The sequence below is a fragment of the Rhinopithecus roxellana genome, chromosome 16 (assembly GCF_007565055.1).
Source record: "Rhinopithecus roxellana isolate Shanxi Qingling chromosome 16, ASM756505v1, whole genome shotgun sequence".
Classification (NCBI taxonomy): domain Eukaryota; kingdom Metazoa; phylum Chordata; class Mammalia; order Primates; family Cercopithecidae; genus Rhinopithecus; species Rhinopithecus roxellana.
Window position 1 is genome coordinate 10,321,242 of NC_044564.1, and position 21,702 is coordinate 10,342,943.

Consider the following 21,702-nt stretch of genomic DNA (forward strand, 5'->3'; position numbering starts at 1 on the left):
GTTTAGGCCATTCTCCTGCCTCAGCCTCCCGAGTAGCTGGGACTACAGGCGCCCGCCACCTCGCCCGGCTAGTTTTTTTTGTATTTTTTAGTAGAGACGGGGTTTCACCGTATTAGCCAGGATGGTCTCGATCTCCTGACCTCGTGATCCGCCCGTCTCGGCCTTCCAAACTGCTGGGATGACAGGCGTGAGCCACCGCGCCCGGCCAATAACATTATATTGTTAACAATTACTGTTGATATGTTGGGACTTGAGCCTGACGTTTTATTGCTTGTGTTCTGTTTGTTTCCTCTGTTTCTTGTTCCTGTTTCTCTTCTTTTGACTTCTTATTGGTTAATTGACCATTTTTTAGGATTTTATCTAGACTTATTTATATTGTTTTTGGGTGTATCTCTGTATAATTTCTTAGTGATTGCTCTGGGTATTACGGTACACTTATGTGACTTACAACAGTTTACTGATACCCTTTTTTTTACTGTTGTCAGTGAAATGCGGAAACCTTTTTTCCACTTAGCTGCCCTTACTCTCCCCACTTTTAAATACCACTGTCTTGACCGTCTGACGGTGTTACAATTTTTGTCATTGTGTGTAATTTAAAAAACTCATCAGGAGGGTAGTCTGTTGTGTTTACGCATTACTCACATATCTCCATTATTTTTTCTTCCTGGTCCTCCAAGATTCCTTATTTTCTTGCTGTTTGGACAGCTTCCTTTAGCCATTTTTTTTTTTTTATGTTGAAAAGATATATATATTTATATAGAATTAGGCAGCTGGACTCAGTTTAGATGATCCCAATTTTGTTGGCAACATCCAAAGCGTCGTAATCAGGAGCTAGTCGAACATATGCCTTTTTCTCTCCATCAGGCCGAATCAGGGTGTTGACCTTGGCCACATCAATGTCATAGAGCTTCTTCACAGCCTGTTTAATCTGGTGCTTGTTGGCTTTAACATCCACAGTGAACACAAGTGTGTTGTTGTCTTCTGTCTTCTTCATGGCAGACTCAGTGGTCAGCGGAAACTTGATGATAGCATAGTGGTCAAGCTTGTTTCTCCTGGGGGCGCTCTTCCGAGGATATTTGGGCTGCCTCCGGAGTCGCAGTGTCTTGGGCCGCCGGAAGGTGGGTGACGTGCGGATCTTTTTTTTGTGGCTGTGGACACCTTTCAACACTGCTTTCTTGGCCTTTAAAGCCTTTGCTTTGGCTTCGGCTTTAGGAGGGGCAGGAGCTTCCTTCTTCGCTTTCGGCGCCATCTTGTGAAAAGGGCCCTTTAGCCATTCTTTAAGGTTTAACAGATTATTTTATTTTTCTTCAACAGAGAACGTCTTTATTTCCTCTTCATTTTTTTAAGGATACTCTTACTGGCTGTGGAATTTGTGGCTGATTGACAGTTATTTTCCTTCAGCACTTGAAAACTGGGCCACTTCCCTCTGGCCTCCATAGCTTCAGATGAGAAGTCATAGTCATTGGAGTTGGTGTTCCCCTGCATGTATCGTGCCATTCCCCTCTGACTGCTTCAAAATATTTTGTCTTAGTTTTAGAAGTATAGTTATGATGTGTCCTGGTGTGGATTTCTTAAAGAAGTTTATCTTTTTTGGAGTTCACTCAGTTTCTTAAAACATTTCATTCATTTGTGTCATTCGGCATGTTTGGGAAGATTTTCTCTCTTCCTGTTGCTCTTTCTCCTCTTTGATCTGGCCTCGGGTGATAGAACCCTTGGATCTGTTGTTATTCTCCCGCAGGTCTCGGAGGCTCTGTTCTCCTTTTCTTCGTTGCATTTTCTGCCTGTTGTTCAGATTGGGTAAATTCTCTTGATCTGACCTCAAGTTCAGTGATTCTGTCTTCTGTCATCTCAGCTGTTGCTCAGCCCATCCAGTGAGTTTTAAAATGTCTGTTACTATATTTTCCAGTTCTTCATTTGGCTCTCATTACCGAAATTTTCTGGTTTTGTTTCAGGAGAATTTGTGATTACTTGGGAGTGATTTCATGCTAGTTGCTTTAAAATCCTTGTCAGATAGTTCCAACATTTGATTTATCGTGGTGTTTGTGCCAGTTCATTGTCCTCTGGTTAAAGTCATTTCTGACGGCCCTGATCATTTTGGCTGTTTTGTTAGGAAGCTCTGGGTACCGGTTTTATTTTAGCAGCAGTCACCCTGTTGAGGTTTAGCATGCGGGCCTGTCCTACTTCTGTGACGGTGGTTCTGGGGATAGTCTGACCTTCCTAGCCTTTGTGGTGCTTTTTCAGTTGCTGGACTTAGCCTCTCCCCTGGGGCTCCCACGGGTCCCTGCTGATGTGCTCGAGGGCAGAAGGAACTTCCTAGGCTGGGCAGCATGCTGCCTCTGGGTGGACATGGGAGTCTCTGCGCACAGGACCAAGAGCTTCCCAGGCTGGGTGTTTGTTTTATACCCCTGCCTCTGAGGGCTGGAACATTTCAGCATCACCACCAGGTGCGTGGAGTGTGGCTCCTGTGCTGGTGTCCACCCCTCCCCTCAGCTGGATGGCTTCCCTCAGTGGGGAGAGGAGTCCCAGGACCATTGGGGAAGGAGAGTGCCTCCTAAGCCAGTTGCTGGTGATGGTGGTCCCACTTGCTGGATTACCCTGGTGCAGGGTGTGTCTAGTTTGTGGGAGGGTGTCTCAGGTCTGCCCGATGGGGAAGGAGAGTGCTTCTGGGCTGAGTGTTCTCTTGCTGTGGTCCCTGCCTGCTGGTTCTTAGTAAGGCTTGGGCTCACCTGGGGTGGTAGGTGGGACTCCCACTTGATCCAGGCCAGAATAAGTGTACCTGGGTTGCCTCTGTTGCTAGGCAGGGAGTCAGGAAGCATCAGGCCTGGGTCACCTCCTGGTGGGTGGGGGTCGTAAGAACACCCTCTTGCTGTGTTGGTCCTCCAGTCCTGGGGCTCCAAGCCAGTTTGCCTTCCTCTTCCACCTTTCAGAGTCCTCCTTTGTCTCTTGGGTTCTCTCCAGGGTTTGTGATGGTGCTTAGAGGAGGGGAGCAGGGAGAGACAAGTCTGTGCCGTTTTGTCCTGGCCAGAAGTTCCTTCTGGCTGCTTGAAAAATCTTCTCTTTGTCTTTGGATTTCGTCAGTATTACTGTGAGTTCTTTGGTCTGTAGAAGTTTTTTTTTGAATCCTGCTGGCATTTTGTAGTGCTTCTTGAGACTATGGTTTCATGAGTTTTACAAGTATTGGAAGATTTTCATCCATTATATGTTTTACTGTTTCTGCCCCATTTTTTCTTCTCCTTCGTGGGCCTCCAATTACATTTCAGTGGCACAGTGTATGTTACTTATCTTCTCTACTCTAATTTCCATTCTTCTATCTCATTGTTCTTCACTCAGGAGGCTTTAATTCTCTCGTCTGTATCTAATCTGTTCATCAGTCGATTGTATAAAGTTAAATTTAGTTACTATGTTTTTCTGTTCTATAACTTTTCTTTCTCCTCTTTTCTTTTTACCTTTCTCCTCTTTTCTTTTTTCCTTTCTCCTTTTCTTTCTTCCTGCCTTTCCTGCTTTTCTTTTCTTTCTTTTTCTCTTTCCATTTTTTTCTTCTTTCTTTCCTCTCTCCTTCTCCTTCTCATCCCTCTTTTCTTCTCCTCTCTTCTCTTCTTCTTTCACTGTCTTTCTCTCTCCTTCTCTTCTCTCTTCTCTTCTTTGCTTCTTTTGACAGGATCTCATTCTGTCTCCCAGGCTGGAGTGCAGTGGTGCAGTCATGGCTCACTGTAGCCTTGAACTCCTGGGCTCAAGTGATCCTCCAACCGCAGCTTCCTGAGGAGCAGGGACCACAGGCAGGTTCTACCTTGCCCGCCTAATTTTTAAAGCTTTTTGTAGAGATAGGATCTCACCGTGTTGCCTAGGCTGGTCTCAAACTCCTGAACTCAAATGATCTTCTTACCTTGGCCTCTCAAAGTGTTGAGATTATAGATGTGAGCCACTGTGCCCAGCCTAGGATTTCTGATTTGTTTTTTTTTTTTTTTTTGAGACAGAGTCTCTCTCTGTCGCCCAGGCTGGAGTGCAATCGTGCGATCTTGGCTTACTGCAACCTCTGCTTCCCGGGTTCAAGAGATTCTCCTGCCTTAGTCTCCTGAGTAGCTGGGATTACAGGCGCATGCCACCACGCCTGGCTAATTTTTGTGTTTTTAGTAGAGATGGGGTTTCACCCCATTGGCCAGGGTGTTCTCGAACTCCTGACCTCGTGATCCACCCACCTTGGCCTCCCAGAGTGTTGGGATTTCAGGCATGAGCCACTGCACCTGTCCATGATTTGTTCTTTTTTGAAAAATTTATTTATAGAGTTGGGGTCTTGCTGTGTTACCCAGGCTGGTCTCCTGGGCTCAAGTGATCCACCTGCCTTAGCTTTCCAAAGTGCTGGGATTCCAGGTGTGAGCCACCACACCCAGCCTGTTTTGTTCTTTTTCTAATCTGTCAAGTTCTTTTTTCTTCTTCTTTTGATGTTTCGTAATTTCCACTTTTCTGTCCAGAATTTTAATCGTGTATTTTTTGTTGCCATTGTTTGAAGCGTGGTAACTGAAAGTCCGTGGCTGGTATCTCAAGTTGTAGGGTCCTGCGGGCCTGTTTCATCACCTTTGGTCTTCAGCAGTTTATTATGAAGTGTCTGCACGTGGTTTTCTAGGCTTCCCGAGCCTGTAAATGGGTGTCTTTCACCAGATTTGGGGAGATTTGGGCCATGTTTATTCATATACTTTTTTGCACCAACCTTTTCTCTACTGACACAGTGTTGGAACTTTTGACATCATCTCATACTTGCCATTTTATCCCATCAGTTTCTTCTCTCTGTTCTTCAGATTGGGATTGTTTCTGTTGATCTATTTTCAGACTCACTGTCTCCTCTGTCGTCGCCGTTCTGTTGAGCGCATCCAGTGAATTTTAGGTTGCCATTGTACTTTTTAGTCCTGAAATTTTCGTTCTAGTTTTTAATTTCTCTACTGAGAACTTCTGTTTTTTCATGTATTGTAAGAGAGTGTAGCTTTGCCTCGGGGAACTTACAATGGCTGTTTTAAAGTCTTTGGTAACTAACATCTGGGTCATTTTGGGGTTGGCCTCTGTTGGTTGTCTTTTCCCTTGAAACTTGGTCACATTTTCCTTGTTCTTTGTTGAATAATTATGGATTGGGTTCTGGACATTTTGAACATCATGCTGTGAGACTGGTTTCTGGGTCCTGTTAAAGTCCTTTGGATAATGTTGATTTTGTTTTGCAGCTGGGTTGCAATAAACCCCATTAGGTTCAGCCCAGGAGTCCGTTTTGCTGTTATGGGTGGTGACTGCAGTGTTGGTTCAGCTTTCACAGCCTTGGCCTGTGGCCCCAGGCTTGCCCAAGGCACACACAGCTCAGGAGTCAGCCCGAATCGTGCAGGCTCATGCATGTCTCTGGGGTCCCTCTCCAGCTCTCCTTTTGTGGATTCCCTCCACACTTTCTGGCTCCGAGGAACCGTTCTTCCTCAGCCACTGCCTAGAAAGATGGGGCTTTTCTCCTTCCTCACCCCACACCTGGGCTTTCCTGTTTCCGCTGCTCATGCCGCTACTGCACAGCTCTGTGACTGCAATCAGCTGGGTCAGGCTGGGAGAGAAAAGTGGGAGCCCTCAGGAGTCCCCCTCCAGCTTGTAGGGGTTCCTTTTCCTGGTCCTCTGGCCAGAGAAAGACAGGGTTTCTCTCCGAGCCTGGCTGTCTGGGGCTGCCCTCAGGTCCAGCCAGGGCAGGAAAGAGAAAATGAACCTGAGGAGTCCCCCGTTTCGGGTTCCTTCTTCAGGATGGACCCTCCTCCCCAATGTGCCTGCTGTGGCTTACTTTCCAGAGTCCTTAGGTAAGTGTTTGTCTCTAGTCTAGAGTTTTTAGCTGTTGTCAGCGGGAGAGAGGGGCTGTCTTGAACTGTCTTCATCTTGGCAGGCCTCAAGAGTCTGGGAACTTGATTCTATTACTGTTTCTGCTGGCTTTTGCTCATGATGTCTTGTCATTTTGCCTAACTGACCATTGTATGTGAAAGATTTGGAAATAATCTGAGGCCTAAGGTGTCATCTTTTCCCAGGGGCAGTGTCCGTCGACTTTCACGGTCCCTTAGAGACAGGAACAGATCTGGTCGTCCCACGCGAGGCCCTGGTGGAGGTGCCTCAGAGCGGTGCTCTAGTCCCCCTGAGGCTGGGCTGCTTCAAGTTCGCTCCTGCTCCTGGGTGCAGCCCTTCAAGTTTCCCACCCAGAGTATGTGGTAGGTGTCATTCGGCAGGCCCCGGAGTCCACATTTTGTCCTTAGAAAGGTGCGGTGCCAGAAACGCAGCCTGCCATCTTTACCACCTCTCCTGGGATGGACAGCTCCTCCCAGGCACCCTCGGGGGAGAGCATGGTCCAGGAAGGGAGGCGGGTTCTCTGGATTGTGTCTTCTTCCTGAACTTGGCCTGGTGATTCCTCACCACTCGGTTGGGCGGCCAGAGCCCCTCGCAGATATGGATTGTGTGTGTGAAGCCTCTGTGGGTATGAGGGGTGTGTGTGTGTGTAGCCTCCTGCAGGTGTGGATTGTGTGTGCGGAGGCTCTGTGCGTGTGAGCTGTGTGTGTGGAGCATCCTACGGGTGTCAGTTGTGCGTGCGGAGCCTCCATGGGTGTGGGTTGGGCGTGTGGAGCCTCTGTGGGTGTGAGCTGTGCGCACTGTCCTGCTGTGTCTGCCACTGGGGCTGGCTGGCCTAGCGTGGGGTCCACTGTGCCTGGAAGGAGGCTTCCTCCCACCCCGCCCCGAGGGGCCTCCAGTGCTCCTTTGCCCACATTTGCTCCGTGCTTCCTTTCCAGGCTCAGGCTGTGCAGTTTGTGTTTCGGTTGCAGTGGCTGTGCCCCTTGGGGGTCTCGAGATTTCTTTGTGAGCTTGGGGGAGTGAGCTACGGGAGTTTATGGGGAGAGAACCTGGTGCCGGCACCTTTTCTGATGGGTTTCTGAGGTGTGAATGAGGATGGCCGGCCGGGCCTCAGGTGCAGAACCTCTGGCCTTAGAGTTTGTGCTCCACTCTTACGATCCTGTGCCCTCCCACGGCCTCTCAGAAGAGCTCAGGGGAAGGAGGAGGAGGGGCTCTGAGGGTTGCCCCTTAGTGTCTGCCTCCCCGCCCATTGGGGTCACTGTCACTGCTCTCGTGAGATGGCCCAGGGCAGCTGCTGGCAGGCGGGCTCTGCGGCCCTCCAGCTTCTCATCACCAGCACGTGGCCTCTGCTCCAGGCTTGGTCTTTCTCCATACGGGGGCTTCTCTTTGCCGAGAGTTCTCTGAGTTTCTGTGAGGGTTTTTGTCTCGTTGGGGCTTCTGCATGTGCTTCTTGGTGCATTGTTCCACGGTCACTTTGAATTCATTGTCAGTCAGTCCCAACCTTGGGGACGCTGATTTTTCTCCTGGGTGTTGCAGGTTTTCCTGTGGGTCTTTCTTTTTTGCTAAGGAGCTTTGGGTTGTGTGTTGGGCGTTTGGAATATTGTATCTGGAGGTCATGGGTCCTGTTGGAAGCCTGAGATGTTGGTTTTGGTTTGTTCTAGCAGGTAGTCCACCCAGTTACGTCGAGTCTGCAGGCCCCGGCCTGCCTTCTGGGGGCTACAGTTGAGCGTGGGTTTCATTTTCGGTCTTTGTCCTGCTGCTCTGGCTGGGCTGCAGGCTGTGGCTCTCAGAGTGGCTGCTGTGCCACTGTAGTTGCTTCAGGAGTGGCCAGGATGTGACACAGATTTAAAGGGTCCCTCTCTCCAGCCCCCTCTTCTCTGGGACCCTCTCCCCTCCCTGGGAGGGGAGGAACCTGAAGGTTCCTGAGGGTCTCCCTTCCTGACCTTCTGGCTGGAAGCCAAGTCTGTACCTGAGCCTGGTGTGGCATGGCCGGGCCAGCGCCCTGTGGGGTGCGCGCTTGTCTGTGCACCTGGTGCTCCGCTGTTGAGGTGCAGTTTGTTACTGGTTGTCCCTGGGTGGGGGTCAGGTGGTCTTGGCCCTGTGGGGACCATTACATCAACTTTTCTTACCCTTGTGTCTGGCCTCTCCAGGATGGAGCTGGGGCATGGACCACTGGTTGCTTTTACCTCGAGTTGGAATTATTTCCTTTGGCTCCTTACGTCCAAACAGGAAGAGTATCCACGTTTTCCAGGTGTAGATGCTCACAGCCACCTTTGGGGCCTCTGTGTTGGTGACTCTCTCAGTGTCAAATGCTGATAGCCAATCCGCCCACGGGGACATTCTGGTTGAGTTGGTCTCAGTTCCCAGGTGGCTCAGACAAGCAACAGAGCAGAGACTTGCTGTCCTGCACATCTCGGGGCTGTGCCTGGCACTGCAGTGGCCTGATCTCTTTTCCTGGGGCTGAGTTGGAGGCTGCGGGAGTGGTTGGCTTTAGGTTGGGTGGTGGCCACAGTTGTGGCACCTGCCAGAGGGGTCTTTGCCTTGTGCCGCCGTGGAAGAGCCGGCGGCTGGTGTGGACACCTCCTCCCGAGCCCTGTGCAGGTGCCACGGGAGGGCTGCCATTGACAGTTGACCACTTCTTCACCTGCGCTTTCATCCTCATTGCAATAATAGTGACGGAAGGAATAACAGCTGAGACTCCCGTGTGCGTCCATGGAGCTTAGGCTTAGCTGGCGCAGGACAGGAGATGGACCCTTTCATTGTTCGGAATGGACAGGTAGGGGGCCAAGGTTCAGAGGGTCCAGTAGGAGGCCGAGCTAGGACTCTGAGCCAGGTGGCTGTGCTGGGCTCTGCCCTTGGGAGACCCCAGCGCTCCAACTCCTACTCTCCGTCAGCTGCCACCCTTCTGAGTTCCTCCTGCACTTGGTGTTGACCCCACTGCAGACTGGTTAGAGTCTTCTGACCCCTTCCCAGGGCCTTTCTTTGCAGCTCCCACCGAGGCCTGCCCCGTAGCAGTCCAGCAGCCACCGCAAATGTGCTGCTCGTGGGTACTGATGCAGCAGTCCAAGGAGTGACAGACAGCGCTGCCACCCTGACAGTGCCGTTGCCGACTCAGTCTCTAGTCTCTGTGGGCCCCTGTCCTGCCTGTGTCCTTGTTTGACTTTCACTCTGCCCCCTGTAGCCGCACTTCCCCCCACTTCCTCCAGGCCGGGCCCTCCCACTCAGCAGATGCCCTGCCTCCTGCTTAACGTAGTAAGACAAGCTGCAGGTGCTGATGGGCCGCCCACCCCTTCCCTGCGTCAGTGCCCTGACCCAGTGGAAGACGCTGCCCCGCCTGGGCCCTCTGTCCCTCCCCTCAGCCTCCCCAGGGGCCTTCTTCCTCAGGAGCAGCCCCTCCTCTTCAGCCGCTCCCATTGATTGGGTTTTCTTTTCGTCAACATTTCTCCAATCCTTAAAACAGACACATCTCTTTTGACCACACTTTTCCCTCAGAGCAGAGGCATAATTCCCGCTATCCTCACTTCCTTCCTTCTGTGCCTGCGGCCATCTCTTCACCAGTTCTCAGAATGCTGTTCCTGAGGCTGCCAGCTGAGTCCGGCGGGCTCTGTGGTATTCATGCATGCATCCTTCTGAGCCTTCCCTGTTGCTCGCTGCCCCTTCAAAACCTTCTCCTGTGGCCTTGGCAGCACCATGTTCTGGCCCCTCCCCGCTCTCTGTTCACTTGTCCGGCTTTTTGGCTTCTCTCCCGACGTCTGTCCCGTGGGCTTGGTGTCCTCAGGTTGCCTTGAACCAGCTTCTCCCACCGTGCCCGGCTCTCACTGGATGACTCGTCCCCCTGGGCATCAGTGGCTGTGTATATGTAATGGGTTCCAAATCACGTCTCCAGCTGGTCCTTTTACTCTTGTGCTTCCAGTCTCCACGCCTCCCCGTTGGAAAGCTCCCCTTGGGTCCCACAGGCTCATCTCTCCTGTCCCCAACTGCCCTCCTCCTCCACACTGCTGGTTTCCTGTATTAGGAAAAGGGACTGTCCTGCTCCAGGCTGGCAGGAATTATAAGTTTGGTGTCTTTGTCGTACTGCATCAGGCACAGGACTGCTGCTAACGCCTCCTTGGTGGTGGCGCCCCTTCTCGGGGCTGCCTGCCTGTGTCAGCCTCCATTGTCTCTCCTGGCGATGACCACAGCAGCCTCTTGGGTCCAGGCTCATTCTCCAGTTGTGTTTACAGGGAACTCTAGCAGATGGGGTCTCCTTGTCCTCTGGCTTATCTGACCCCCTTACTTGGCGTGGTCTCGTTCCATTCCTTGTGTGCCTGCCTAAGCCTGTCTCGCTCTGCTCACAGATCCCACAGTGTCCAGTTCCTCCTGGTGCAGGCATGCATAAGAACCTGGTGAGTTAATGAATGGAACATCCAGTTTGCCTCTCCTGTGCAATTCTGAACTGTTGTCATTTGCTAAAATTCTCTTAACAGGTTCATTTTCATGTTTTCCTCTCCCTCTCTCCTACCCACCCCCCTGCTGGCTGCTTCCTTCCCTAAGAAGTTTCTCCATCTGCACATCCCACTGCCCCACTGCCCTACTCCTCAGTGCAGAACTGGTGTCTGTTGCACCTCCGTCCCCCAGCACTCATCCTGTGTGACATCCCTCCGTATTGCGTGGAAATTACCTGCTGACTTTTCAGTTGTCTTACGAAGCTCAGCCTGAGAACAGTGACTTTATCTCTTTCTATTTGACTCCGTGACATTTTTGTACATTTTCTGGCTAACGTGGGTACTTAATAATTGTCGAATGAATGTGTGTTAATTCTAACAGTCTTACTAGTTTGTAGAAACAACAACAAGAAACTACTAGAAGTACATTGAAGGCATTAGAAAGTTTTTTTTTTTTTTAGTAGGTATTGATTTTGATAGAACATTAAACGTTCTAGAACTGCACATCCAACTCTTGCAGTAGTTGCCTTCACTGAAGCCGGTTACTCATGGACAAGTTCAGTATCTGAGGGCAGAACTGCCATGGCAGGGCCACGGAGGAGCGTGGCCACTGTCACCTCGTGGGGGTTCTGGCCAGGGTCTTCCTTAGGTCGGATGGGAAGGAGTGACATACAGTTAGGAGGGCTTCGCCACTGTCTGAAGCTTTTATCTTTAGTGAGTGCGCCGTTTGCCTTTAAGTCTCATTCTCCTGCATCTGGAGTTGATGTGAATTAGTTGTGTTACGCACATTCATATATGATTCAAAAAGGTGATTATAGGAATCACTTTATATTGACTAATTTTAGAAGTGGGCCACCCTATGGCAAACGCTTCTGCTTGGTAGACTGTAAAAGAGAAACTTAAATTAGAGCCGTGGTTGCTTTTTCCAGCCTAGCCAGGTTTCTGGATCTGTGAGGGAGGCTCCGCCATTCTCCCTGGGGCTCACCTTGCTTCCATCTAAGGCCAGCCCTCCACTTACGTGCCTGTTCCATCGCCCCGTCTGCACACAGCCATCACTCTGAGGGGTCCCCGGGGGACTCTCTCCTCACCTGTGCCAGTTTCTGCTCTCCTGGGGGGCTGCATCACAATTGTCCAAGTGGGAGGAGAGGGTGACTTGGACCAGGCTGGTTAGGCTCGAGGTGCCCCCAGACATCTGCATGGAGATGTCAGGTAGGCAGTTCAGGGAAGTGGTCGGGGCCAGAAATGTACATTTGGGGATGACTCTGTGTCTGTGGTATTTCTAGCCATGAGACTGAATCAGGTCATTAGAGAGGAGAAAGGAAGTGCCCCTTCCAGTATTTGGGGAAATGAGGGGCAGCTGGCCTGGGAGATGGGGATGGAGCAGGCAGTGAGATCAGGAGACAGAGGCCAAGTGCCCCAAAAGTCAGGAGAAAGGCAGCTCCCTCCAAGAGCCCTGACTAGGTGGGCTGCTGGTGTGGTCCGTTCAGTAAGAGGAAGGCTGAGAGTGACTGTTGCATCTTTCCCCCAGCAGCCGGTGTGAACTGCTACAAACGTTGTCAGGTTATGGGATCCCTCGCTCAGCGCCCTCCCCTGACTTCCCTCCACGACCCATGGGTGCACGCTCCACAGGCCGCCTGTCTGTCCCTGGCCACCTTGCTCCTGTTTCCTGGGACGTCTCACTTAGGCATGTGCAGGGTGGCTCTGTGCGCACCTCTGCAGGTCAGCTTTCCTTGAGCAGTTTGTAAGGAAAGCAGAAGTCTTCCCGCTGTGCTTGGCGTTGGGGCCTGTTCCTTGTGCTACTGCTGTGCTCTGTTGTATTTCAAAAGTTCCATGATTTCAGATTGGGGGCTACTCGATGTGGTCAGCAAGTATAGGATGTGAGTCTGTTAATGTCTGCTAAGCCAGCCTTCCATAGCTGGAGCCCTGTCCGCCCCTGGGTTGCCGTGGTGACCTAATCATTGTGTACAATGGTGCTTAAAACAAAAATGCTGTGTAAACGGTGGCTGCTGCCATTTAGAAATAAACCAGCTGTGAGGTGCTCAGATTGTGGGGAAATGACCAGACTCCATGGGACCATAATGAAGTGACTCAGGGCTCGGGAAAATAGTGAAGGAAGCCAGAAGAGATGGCAGCAGAGAGAGAGAAGGGTGCTGTGGGGAACCATGGCCACAGCTGGTTCTTCCCCTGGGGAAGAGCTTAAGAGAGCTTGGCTCTGAGCTCAAGACAAGTTTGTTAGTGTCCCCATGAACGCCTCTAGTGTTACCAGTTGTCTCGATACGAGGAATCAGTGGGGTTTCTTCATGAGCTGTTCTGTGGAGATGGTAGTCCTTTCTAAACTCTAGGGAGGTGGGAGTGTCTGCACCTCCTGGCAGATTGTTGAGCATGGGGCACATTAAAGACCTGGGGGTCACATGTTTCCCAAATGCATCTGACCGCAGAGACGTCCTTCGTCCTCCGTCTTCAATGGGACAGCCGTTGACATCTTGTGAGACAGTGTGAGGGGCATAGTGGCACGGCTAGAAAACTGGGTGAGGCCAGCCTTGACACGTTCAGTGTCCCGTGTGTATGCTGCTCCTATGCTGTTTGTGTGGGAGGTGGCGTATATTGCAGCCGGAAGTATATAGTAGGCTCTCTGGATCAGATTGTGTAGGTTCAGGCTGGTCTCTGCCTCCTGTGGCCTTTAGCAAGTCACTTACTTTCTCTGTGCCTCAGTTTCTCATTTGTAATGTGCGGATGGTAGTCCTCATTTGAGGGCACTGCAGTGGCAAGATTAAGTAGCATAGTTCATGTCAAGAATTTGATGCTGCCTGGTCCAAAAATGGAAAAAGGCTGATTGCTGCTGCTGTGTCGTTGTCATGGTTACAGTGGCACCACGCCTGCCTGGCTGCCTCTTCTGTAAAGACTATGGGTGTCCAGCCTCTGTTATCACTTCCGATTTTCATGTCAGAAAGAGGATGCTGGGCTCCCTCCCCGGGCTGATGCTGGCCATGCCCACATGCCCTCTCTGCTGGTGTCACCAGGCACTACATGGTCCTAGCCTCTGCTGGTTTCCCCTCAGCCCCATTAACACCCTCAGGGCTCCCATGCCTACGTTCTTACTGCTGTTAAGTTAGGACAGTCGTCCTTTGAGGTCAAGTGGTGGAGGTCACGAAATGATTTCAGTTGCCTGTGTTCACAGAGTAGTCTGAGATGCTACAGTTGCCTTTGTAAGCACAGAAGACAACAGAATTATTGAGATACCTAGAGCCTTTTCATGTTGTTAGTTGCCCATTTAATCAATCAGTCAATCAATTAATTTTTTTGAGACTTGGTCTCCTGTTGCCCAGGCTGGAGTACAATGGCGCGGTGATAGTTCACTGCAACCTTGAACTCCTGGCTGAAGCAGTCCTCCTGCCCCAGCCTCCCGAAGTGCTGGGACTACAGTGGCACACCACTGCGCCCAGCCATACTCCTTTTTTTGATTGTGCCTTTTGTCTGGGATTGCACTGGAAGGGGCTCCCATGTGGGCCCTTGTCGTGGTGCTGCTCAGGACGCATGTGGATCTTGTATGTCGTGCTCACCTGGTCATCCCCTCCCTGTCTTAGATAACATCCCCGAGGACCTCAGAGACCCTTTCTACGTTGACCAGTATGAGCAGGAGCACATTAAGCCGCCTGTTATCAAGCTTCTCCTGTCCAGCGAGCTGTACTGCCGCGTCTGCAGCCTCATCCTGAAAGGGGACCAGGTGGCCGCCTTACAGGGACACCAGTCTGTCATCCAGGCCCTGTCCCGGAAAGGGATCTATGTGATGGAGAGTGATGACACCCCCGTGACAGAGTCTGACCTCAGTCGCGCACCCATAAAAATGGTGAGTGGTCTGCGGTGGCCGCCGCCAGGGGCCATCCTCTGGAGCCGTGGGGTCTCGTGTAGCGCACCTGGCGCGTGGATGGTGTGAACACGGTGTGCAGTGAGGTGGTGGAGACCTGTGCTTTTGCACACTGTCGTTCCTTAGGAAACTGCATCTCTTTTAAAGCACATGACTGTTGTGGGGTGTGGGGATAAGAGAGCTTCCACAGAGCCCTTTTTCTCGTTGGGAATGCTCTGTGAGTGCTGAGATTGGAGGGAGGCGTATTAATAAAGATGCTTGAGGCAGACTCCGTACGGGTGAGAAATGTCATTGTTGCGCCCGTTCTGTTAGGTTGTTTCATGCATACTTTGTGCTAAAATGACTCAGTCTGCATTGTTCTCCCCCAAGTATCCTGCCCCCATCTTTCTCTGAAGGCTTGCTACTGGTGTGCCTTTTCCAGAGTGTTCTGGGTCAGGGCCATGCTTGGTGCCTCCTGCACTGCCTTTGTTTGGTTGCTCCCATGGCGTTCCCGCTGAGACTGCGGGTGCCATGCAGTGGGTGAAGAGAGTGTTACTCCTGTCGTGTGAGGAAGCTGCACTAAGGTGTGCTGCAGCTGTAGCAGGTAGAGCTCTGGACTAGGAGCCTGAGCCCTTTGGTGGGCAGTTGGCCTGGGACAGGTCTCCTGTCTGCCTTCCCACAGCCATGACGTGGGAGTCGCATTGCCTTTGCTGGGAGTCCCACAGGGCTGTTGAGGAAATAAGAAATGACGGTGTGAGACAGTATACCATGGGCCACAGGCCTGGCCTGCCTGCCTGAGAACGGACTCCTGTTTCCTAGCGGTCTCGAGGCTTGGCCAGAAATGCCAGGCTTGAAATAGTGATGGTGAGGGGGAGGCAGGTCTCAGATCTGAGTATCTCTTCAGACAGAAAGGGCGAGGGATGAAGAAATTAGGCCAGGATTCTCAATATGAGCAGGTTCTCTGCATCAGAACCTGGTAAGAAGGGTGGGTTTGAGGGATTATAGCTGCTGCCTCTGCCCCTAGAGTGCCCACATGGCGATGGTGGACGCCCTGATGATGGCCTACACTGTGGAGATGATCAGCATCGAGAAGGTGGTGGCCAGTGTCAAGCGCTTCTCTACGTTCAGTGCCTCGAAAGAACTTCCGTACGACCTCGAGGACGCCATGGTGTTCTGGATCAACAAGGTGAGTGCCCTGCCTAGATGTGGCGTGTAGCTCTGCTCCTGTGACTGGTCCCCTTTTCACCTGATAGCAGCACACTTTGTCTGTCATGCTGAGACCCAGCTCTTCATTTGGGACAGATTATATTTTGTGTCCAGAAATGTGTCTGCTGTAGTTAAAAAGAAGCAAAGCAAGCAGACGTTGTTCCCACAGGCTGAGAGTAGAGGGTGATGAATTTATGTCTGAAAACGCAGCACATGTCGGTGATTTAAGTGCCTTAAAAAAAATTTTTTTTTTGAGACAAGGTCTCACTCTGTCCCCCAGGCTAGAGTACAGTGGCACAATCATGGCTCACTGCAGCCTTGACCTCCCAGGTTCCAAGTGATCCTCCCGCCTCAGCCTCCTGAGTAGCTGGGATCACAGGCACGTGCTACTACACTTGGCTAATTTATTTTTTATTTTTATTTTTATTTTTGGTAGAGATGGAGTCTCACTCTGTTGCCCAGGCTGGTCTTGAACTCCCAGGCTCAAGCAGTCCTCCCTCCTTGGCCTCCTAAAGTGCTGGGATTACAGGAATGAGCCACCACACCCGGCCAGTGAATAATTTGTTTTTATTTTCATAGTACACACCTATATGCAATAAAGGAGTTTATCAAAATGCCTTTAGAAGGCATTTTGATTATTAAGGAAAAAACTTGGCATTTTCCCAAACGTTATTTTCTCCTTTTACATTTAGAAGCTCATAGTGTAATTTTTAATAAAATATATGTAAAGAATGTTTATTTTTAGTAGTGTAATTATTTATAGGGTTACCTTACCAGAGGTTTTGGTTAGTAAGCATCCTGTTAGGTATGTAAAAAGGTGTTGAAGTTTGTGTGTGAACACAGTGAAGTTTGTGTGTGAACACAGTGAGTTTGTGTGTTATCACAGTGAAGTTTGTGTGTTATAACAGTGAAGTTTGTGTGTGAACACAGTGAAGTTTGTGTGTTATACAGTGAAGTTTGTGTGTGAACACAGTGAAGTTTGTGTGTGAACACAGCGAAAGAACTAGAGGATTGTGTACCGTGTAAGGCTGTATTAGTGGACCTGAGGAGGAGGCTCACGCAGGATGGCTCTGGAGTTACTGATGGTTAGCTTGCACATGCAGAGCCAGGCCGGTGCTCCATCTGCTGGTTCCCTGGAAGGCCCCTCTGTCTCTGTGACAGGCGGGTCTTTGTCAGGAGTTGGCAGAGGTTTGTGCTTTGACTTTTTCTAAGACAGTTGCTCTGCTTTTTAGCTGTTTTCCTCCCCAAGCTTGGGGTTGGGGAAGCAGGTCTTACATTTCCTTATCCTGTAGTGAGGTAGGGACAGAAAGCCACCGGTTTTCTAGGACTCACTGGAGCCTCTGGGCCCTAGTTCAGATTTGGGTGCCAGTCAGTACCATCTCTGCCCCACTCTGCCTCTGCCCATGAGGACGTCTCTTGGTGGCGAGCACCATGTCTTACTCATCCCTGGCTCTCACCTGGCACTGTGCGTGTGGGAAGTGCTTGCAAGAATTCTGTGAAAAATGGTGTTCAGGACTAGTTCACATTTCCAGAGGAGCCTGAGCTTTGGGGATGCTCCTGTATCCTAGCGGAAGCTTCCTGTGATCAAAAGTCAAATTTTAGCTTTTCTTTAATATCTTTTATTGATTTTTCCCTCATATTAGAAATGATATAGTTATAGAAAATATAGAAACTATGGATGAGCAAAAAGAATAAAATGTAAATTACCCATAGTCTTATCACCTATGCAAATGGTTAACATTTTGGTAAAAATTCTGGTAGTTTTTCTTTTTTTGTATGTGTTATATAGGCCTGCAACCCAGTGGGGAGCTTACCGTGCACTCTGTCATGAGCCACATTTCTACTTGGTGCGGTACTGTGCAGTGGGTTTCTGCCCGTTGGCCAGATACTTGATGCCAGCCGTTCCAGTGACTCCCCCGTGGCCCTTCTGTGATCTCAGTGTTGCTGGAGGGCAAGTTGTCCCTTCTCCGTCTGTGCAGTCGTCTCTGTCCAGCCGCGATGATTTCCCTCAGGCCACGTTCCTGCGAGGGGAATGCTTGTTCATATTTAAGGACTTCTGTTGTGTTTACTTGTTTTTTTTTTTTTGGCCAAATCTGATCCTAAAGATGGTGACATTTTCCTTTCTATTAGTGTGTGTAGGTGTCTTTTCCCATGTCTTCCCATATCTTGGACATTACTAAAAATTCCTTGCCCATTTGAGAGGTGAAAAATAGTGTCTTTTTCTATGGTAAAGACATAGAAAAACTTAATTCTGGGTAAAGTTGCAGTTTAGAAAATAGAGCATCTGGGCCGGGCGCAGTGGCTCACGCCTGTAATCCCAGCACTTTGGGAAGCCAAGGCGGGGGGATCACGAGGTCAGGAGATCGAGACCCTCCTGGCTAACACGGTGAAACCCCGTCTCTACTAAAAATACAAAAAACTAGCCGGGCGAGGTGGCGGGCGCCTGTAGTCCCAGCTACTCGGAGGCTGAGGCGGGAGAATGGCGGGAACCCAGGAGGCGGAGCTTGCAGTGAGCCGAGATCGCGCCACTGCACTCCAGCCTGGGCGACAGAGCGAGACTCCGTCTCAAAAAAAAAAAAAAAAAAAAAAAACAGAGCATCTGTCTGACTCTTTACCCTACTTCTCTGGTGAATCACTTGTTTGTTATTTTGCCCGTATTTCTTTTTTTTTTTTTTTTTTTTTTTTGAGACGGAGTCTCACTCTGTTGCCCGGACTGGAGTGCAGTGGCCGGATCTCAGCTCACTGCAAGCTCCGCCTCCCGGGTTCACGCCATTCTCCTGCCTCAGCCTCCCTAGTAGGTGGGACTACAGGCGCCTGCCACCTCGCCCGGCTAGTTTTCTGTATTTTTTTTTTTAGTAGAGACGGGGTTTCACCATGTTAGCCAGGATGGTCTTGATCTCCTGACCTCGTGATCCGCCCGTCTCGGCCTCCCACAGTGCTGGGATTACAGGCTTGAGCCACCGCGCCCGGCGCTTTGCCCGTATTTCTTTGGGCAGGAGGGTATGTTTCTTTTTCCTTTGCTTGGTCACGTTTTTCGTATTTGCTGTGCATTTATAAGTGACTTTTCAGGCTGTTGCTGGCCTCTGTGTTTCTGTAGACTTGGCAGATAAATAGAAGGTAGTCTCCTTGTAACCCAGAGGCATCATTTTCCTTCCATGCTATTCTCGTGTCTACTGTTTCTACCTCTGTATTTTAAAGAAATACATTGTATTTCCGGCTCCTGACTCCTCATTTGTGGACATGATCTGCTGAGGTCGGATTGTGAGAAACAGCAGTTACGGTGGCCTCCCCTGCCCTCCTCCTCATTCCTCTGGGGTTGCATTGACAGCTTTGGACACATTCACAGTCAGACTTGATGTTCCTGTGGTCAGGATGGTCAGACTTGATGTTCCTGTGGTCAGGCACCATTTTCACAGCTCATGTGCCTTTCCTTGTATTATGCTTTGTTTTTCCTGGAGTTAATATTTGCTTTAGTTTTCATGACCTTTTCTTTTTTCTCATGCATTAGTTAAATTTGTATTCAGTGTTTTCCATGTTTCACTGTTTTCTTGGCATTTCCATATGAATTTAAGTTCCTTACGTTAGTGGTTTCTCCTTATGTGACTTTCTCCCGGGTGTGAGTCCTCAATGCAGGATGCGATGCCGGCCAAATGCTTCCGAAGCACCTTTTGCAGTATGAATGCCCGGGTGTGTAGGAAGCACCAGTTCCCTGAGCAGTCTCTCTCATCCGTAGTGTGTTCCTAGGCACTCTCCAGTATGGGTTCTCAGATGCTTCACTGGCTTCGAGCTGTGCCCCAAACCTTACACTGTCCAGGTGGGTTTTCTCCCCACTGGAAATTGCTGCATGTTTAATAAGCTTGGGGCGGTTGGTATGATTTCCATAAGGGTGAGTTTTTTCTCCTGCATCACTTCTTTGATGCATAAGGTCTGAATTCCTTTGGGGCATAGGTACCATGTTTCCAAGATGCCTGCTGTGAGCGGCTGCATTTGAGTGCAGGTTTCAGCTTCTCACACCCACACCTGAGTCACTCCCTCCTTGGGTTTGGCTCTGTGTCGTCCTCTGCAGCAGCTGTGGGGGAATGGCCACGTTCTGAGTTTCTGTGGCATCCCTCTGGGACTGTGTCCTGCCCCTGCCTGCATAGTTTCTGCTCCGGCCACCTGCGTGTCTGCCATCCTGAACTTTCTTCCCTTCACCTCTGCTCCAGGCCGCTCACCCGCCTCCTCCTGGCCGGGGTCCCTACCCTGGGCGCAGGAGCCTTCCTGCTGTCTGAGGAAAGGCTGATGCTGTGCATTTCCGTGACCATTTCTGAGAGAGCTTCTGAAGGAGCCTTCCTCCACCTTTTCCTTGATGATTGTGTAACTAGATGGAAGCGCTTTCCCCAGCTTGAGGGGGTTGCCCAAATATCTTCTGTCTTCCAGGCTGAGGAATCCACTACCATGTGGGTTCCCTGTCCTGTGTGTGACCCGGATGACCTCACTGAGGTTCTCCTCCTTCCTGGGTGCTCTGAAGTTTCACCATGAACCACCTTGCAGGGGCTCTTTTTATTTTGTATTGATGCCCAGCCAGTTGTCTCTTTCTCTCTCTCTCTCTCTCTTTTTTTGGAGACAGAGTCTCGTTCTGTGGCCCGGGCTGGAGTGTAGTTGTGCCATTGCGGCTCACTGCAGCCCGACCTCCCAGGCTCAAGCAATTCTCCCACCCCAGCCTCCTGAGTAGCTGGGACTACAGGCATGCACCACAGTGCCTGGCTGATTAATTTTTTTTATTTTATTTTTTTTTATTAGAGACGTGGTCTCGCTGTATTGCCCAGGCTAGTTTTGAACTACTGGGCTCAAGCAATTCTCCTGCGTTGGCCTCCCAAAATGGTGGGATTACAGGTGTGAGCCACCACTCCTGGCCTCTTTTTGTCTTTTTTAAGACAGCTCTACTGAGATGTATTTTATAGGAAGTCAGTGGATCTGTTTCCTTGAGATTTGATAAGCAGTCATTTGTTTAGCATTCGCCACAGTCAAGGTAATGTTTCCATCACCCTCAACAAGCTCTTCCGTGGTCCTTTGAAGTTAATCCTCTACCCCAGTGCAGGTAACTCCTCATCTGCCTTCTTCACTGCGGATTGGTTTTGATAAAAGTGAAGTTGTGTGGCACGTGCTCTTCTTGTGTTTGACCTTCTTCCAGTGAACCAAGTGTTTCTGAGACTGGCCCGTGGTGCTGCATTTGTCGGAAGCGCTGTTGGAGCTTGGCGGGGCTCCATCGTGTGCATACCCTGGTTCGTTGATCTGTCCGCCTGTTGACGGACACTTGGGGTGTTTCCGGCTTTTGCCGATTTCGAATAAAGCTACTAGGGACGTTTGTGTGGAAGTCTTTGTGTGCATATATATTTTTATTTCTCTCTCTTTTTCTTTTTAGACGTAGTCCCCCTCTGCCGCCCAGGCTAGAGGGTCAGTGGTGAGGTCTCGGCTCACTGCATCCTTCGCCTCCTGGGTTGAAGCAATTCTCTTGCCTCAGCCTCTGAGTAGCTGAGATTACAGTTGCCCACCACCACACCCGGCTAATTTTTGTATTTTTAGTAGGGACGGGATTTCACCATGTTGGCCAGGCTAGTCTTGAACTCCTGACCTCAGATGATCCACCCATCTTAGTCTCCCAAAGTGCTAGGATTACAGGTGTCAGCTCCTGGGCCCAGCCATATTTTTATTTCTTTAAGTAAAAATTTAGGAGTAGAATCGCTGGGTCATGTGATAGGTATATATAACTTAATATAAGTACGTGTAAGTTCAATCTTCAGAATAAATGGCCAAAATGTTTTCCAATGATTGTAGCATTTAGAACTCTCACTAGCAAGATAGAATTCCAGTTGCTCTACACTTGTTATCGTCCGTCTTTTCTCTTTAGCCCTTTGAGTGGATGTGTAACTGTCTCTCATTGTCGTTTTAATTTGTGTTTTCCTAATGGGTAAAGATGCTTGTCTCCATTCTTTTGTGAGGTGCTTTTTCAAATATTTTGCCCAGTTTTTAACTGGGTTGTCTTATCAAGTTGCAAGAGTTTTTAGAAATGTACATATTGAGAATCAAGTGCCTTGTCAGATGTATGTATCGTGAAGATCTTCTCCCAGGCTGGCCACCTTTTTGTTTTCTTAACAGTGTCTGTTAAAAAGCAAAGGTTGGCTGGGTGTGGTGGTTCACACCAGTAATCACAGCACTTTAGGAGGCCGAGATGGGCAGATTGCCTGAGGTCAGGAGTTCAAGACCAGCTTGGCCAAAAGTGGTGAAACCCTGTCTCTACTAAAAATGCAAAAATTAGGCATGATGGCAGGGACCTGTAATCCCAGCTACTCGGGAGACTGAGGCAGGAGAATCACTTGAACCAGGGAGGTGAAGGTTGCAGTG

General features: G+C 50.0%; 1 protein-coding gene and 1 pseudogene across 6 annotated transcripts in view; one reads left to right on the forward strand and one right to left on the reverse strand.

The window, feature by feature from the left end:
- Positions 1-21,702, forward strand: part of CAMSAP1 (calmodulin regulated spectrin associated protein 1) — a 118,211-nt gene that overhangs the window by 12,482 nt on the left and 84,027 nt on the right. For 3 of the 5 annotated variants that reach the window (XR_004053956.1, XM_030919389.1, XM_030919390.1), the window contains exons 2-3: positions 13,853-14,115; positions 15,137-15,298. Coding sequence is in view for 3 of the 5 variants with exons in the window: in XM_030919389.1 (XP_030775249.1) it covers positions 13,853-14,115; positions 15,137-15,298 (425 nt within the window). In the remaining 2 variants the exon portion in view is untranslated. Of the gene's footprint in view, positions 1-13,852; positions 14,116-15,136; positions 15,299-21,702 lie in introns of those variants that run through there. The other 2 variants (XM_030919392.1, XM_030919391.1) reach the window with 2 other exon arrangements.
- On the reverse strand, positions 719-1,261 carry LOC104669687 (annotated as a pseudogene). The gene has a single exon (XR_004053957.1). The product of XR_004053957.1 is annotated as a 60S ribosomal protein L23a pseudogene (transcript).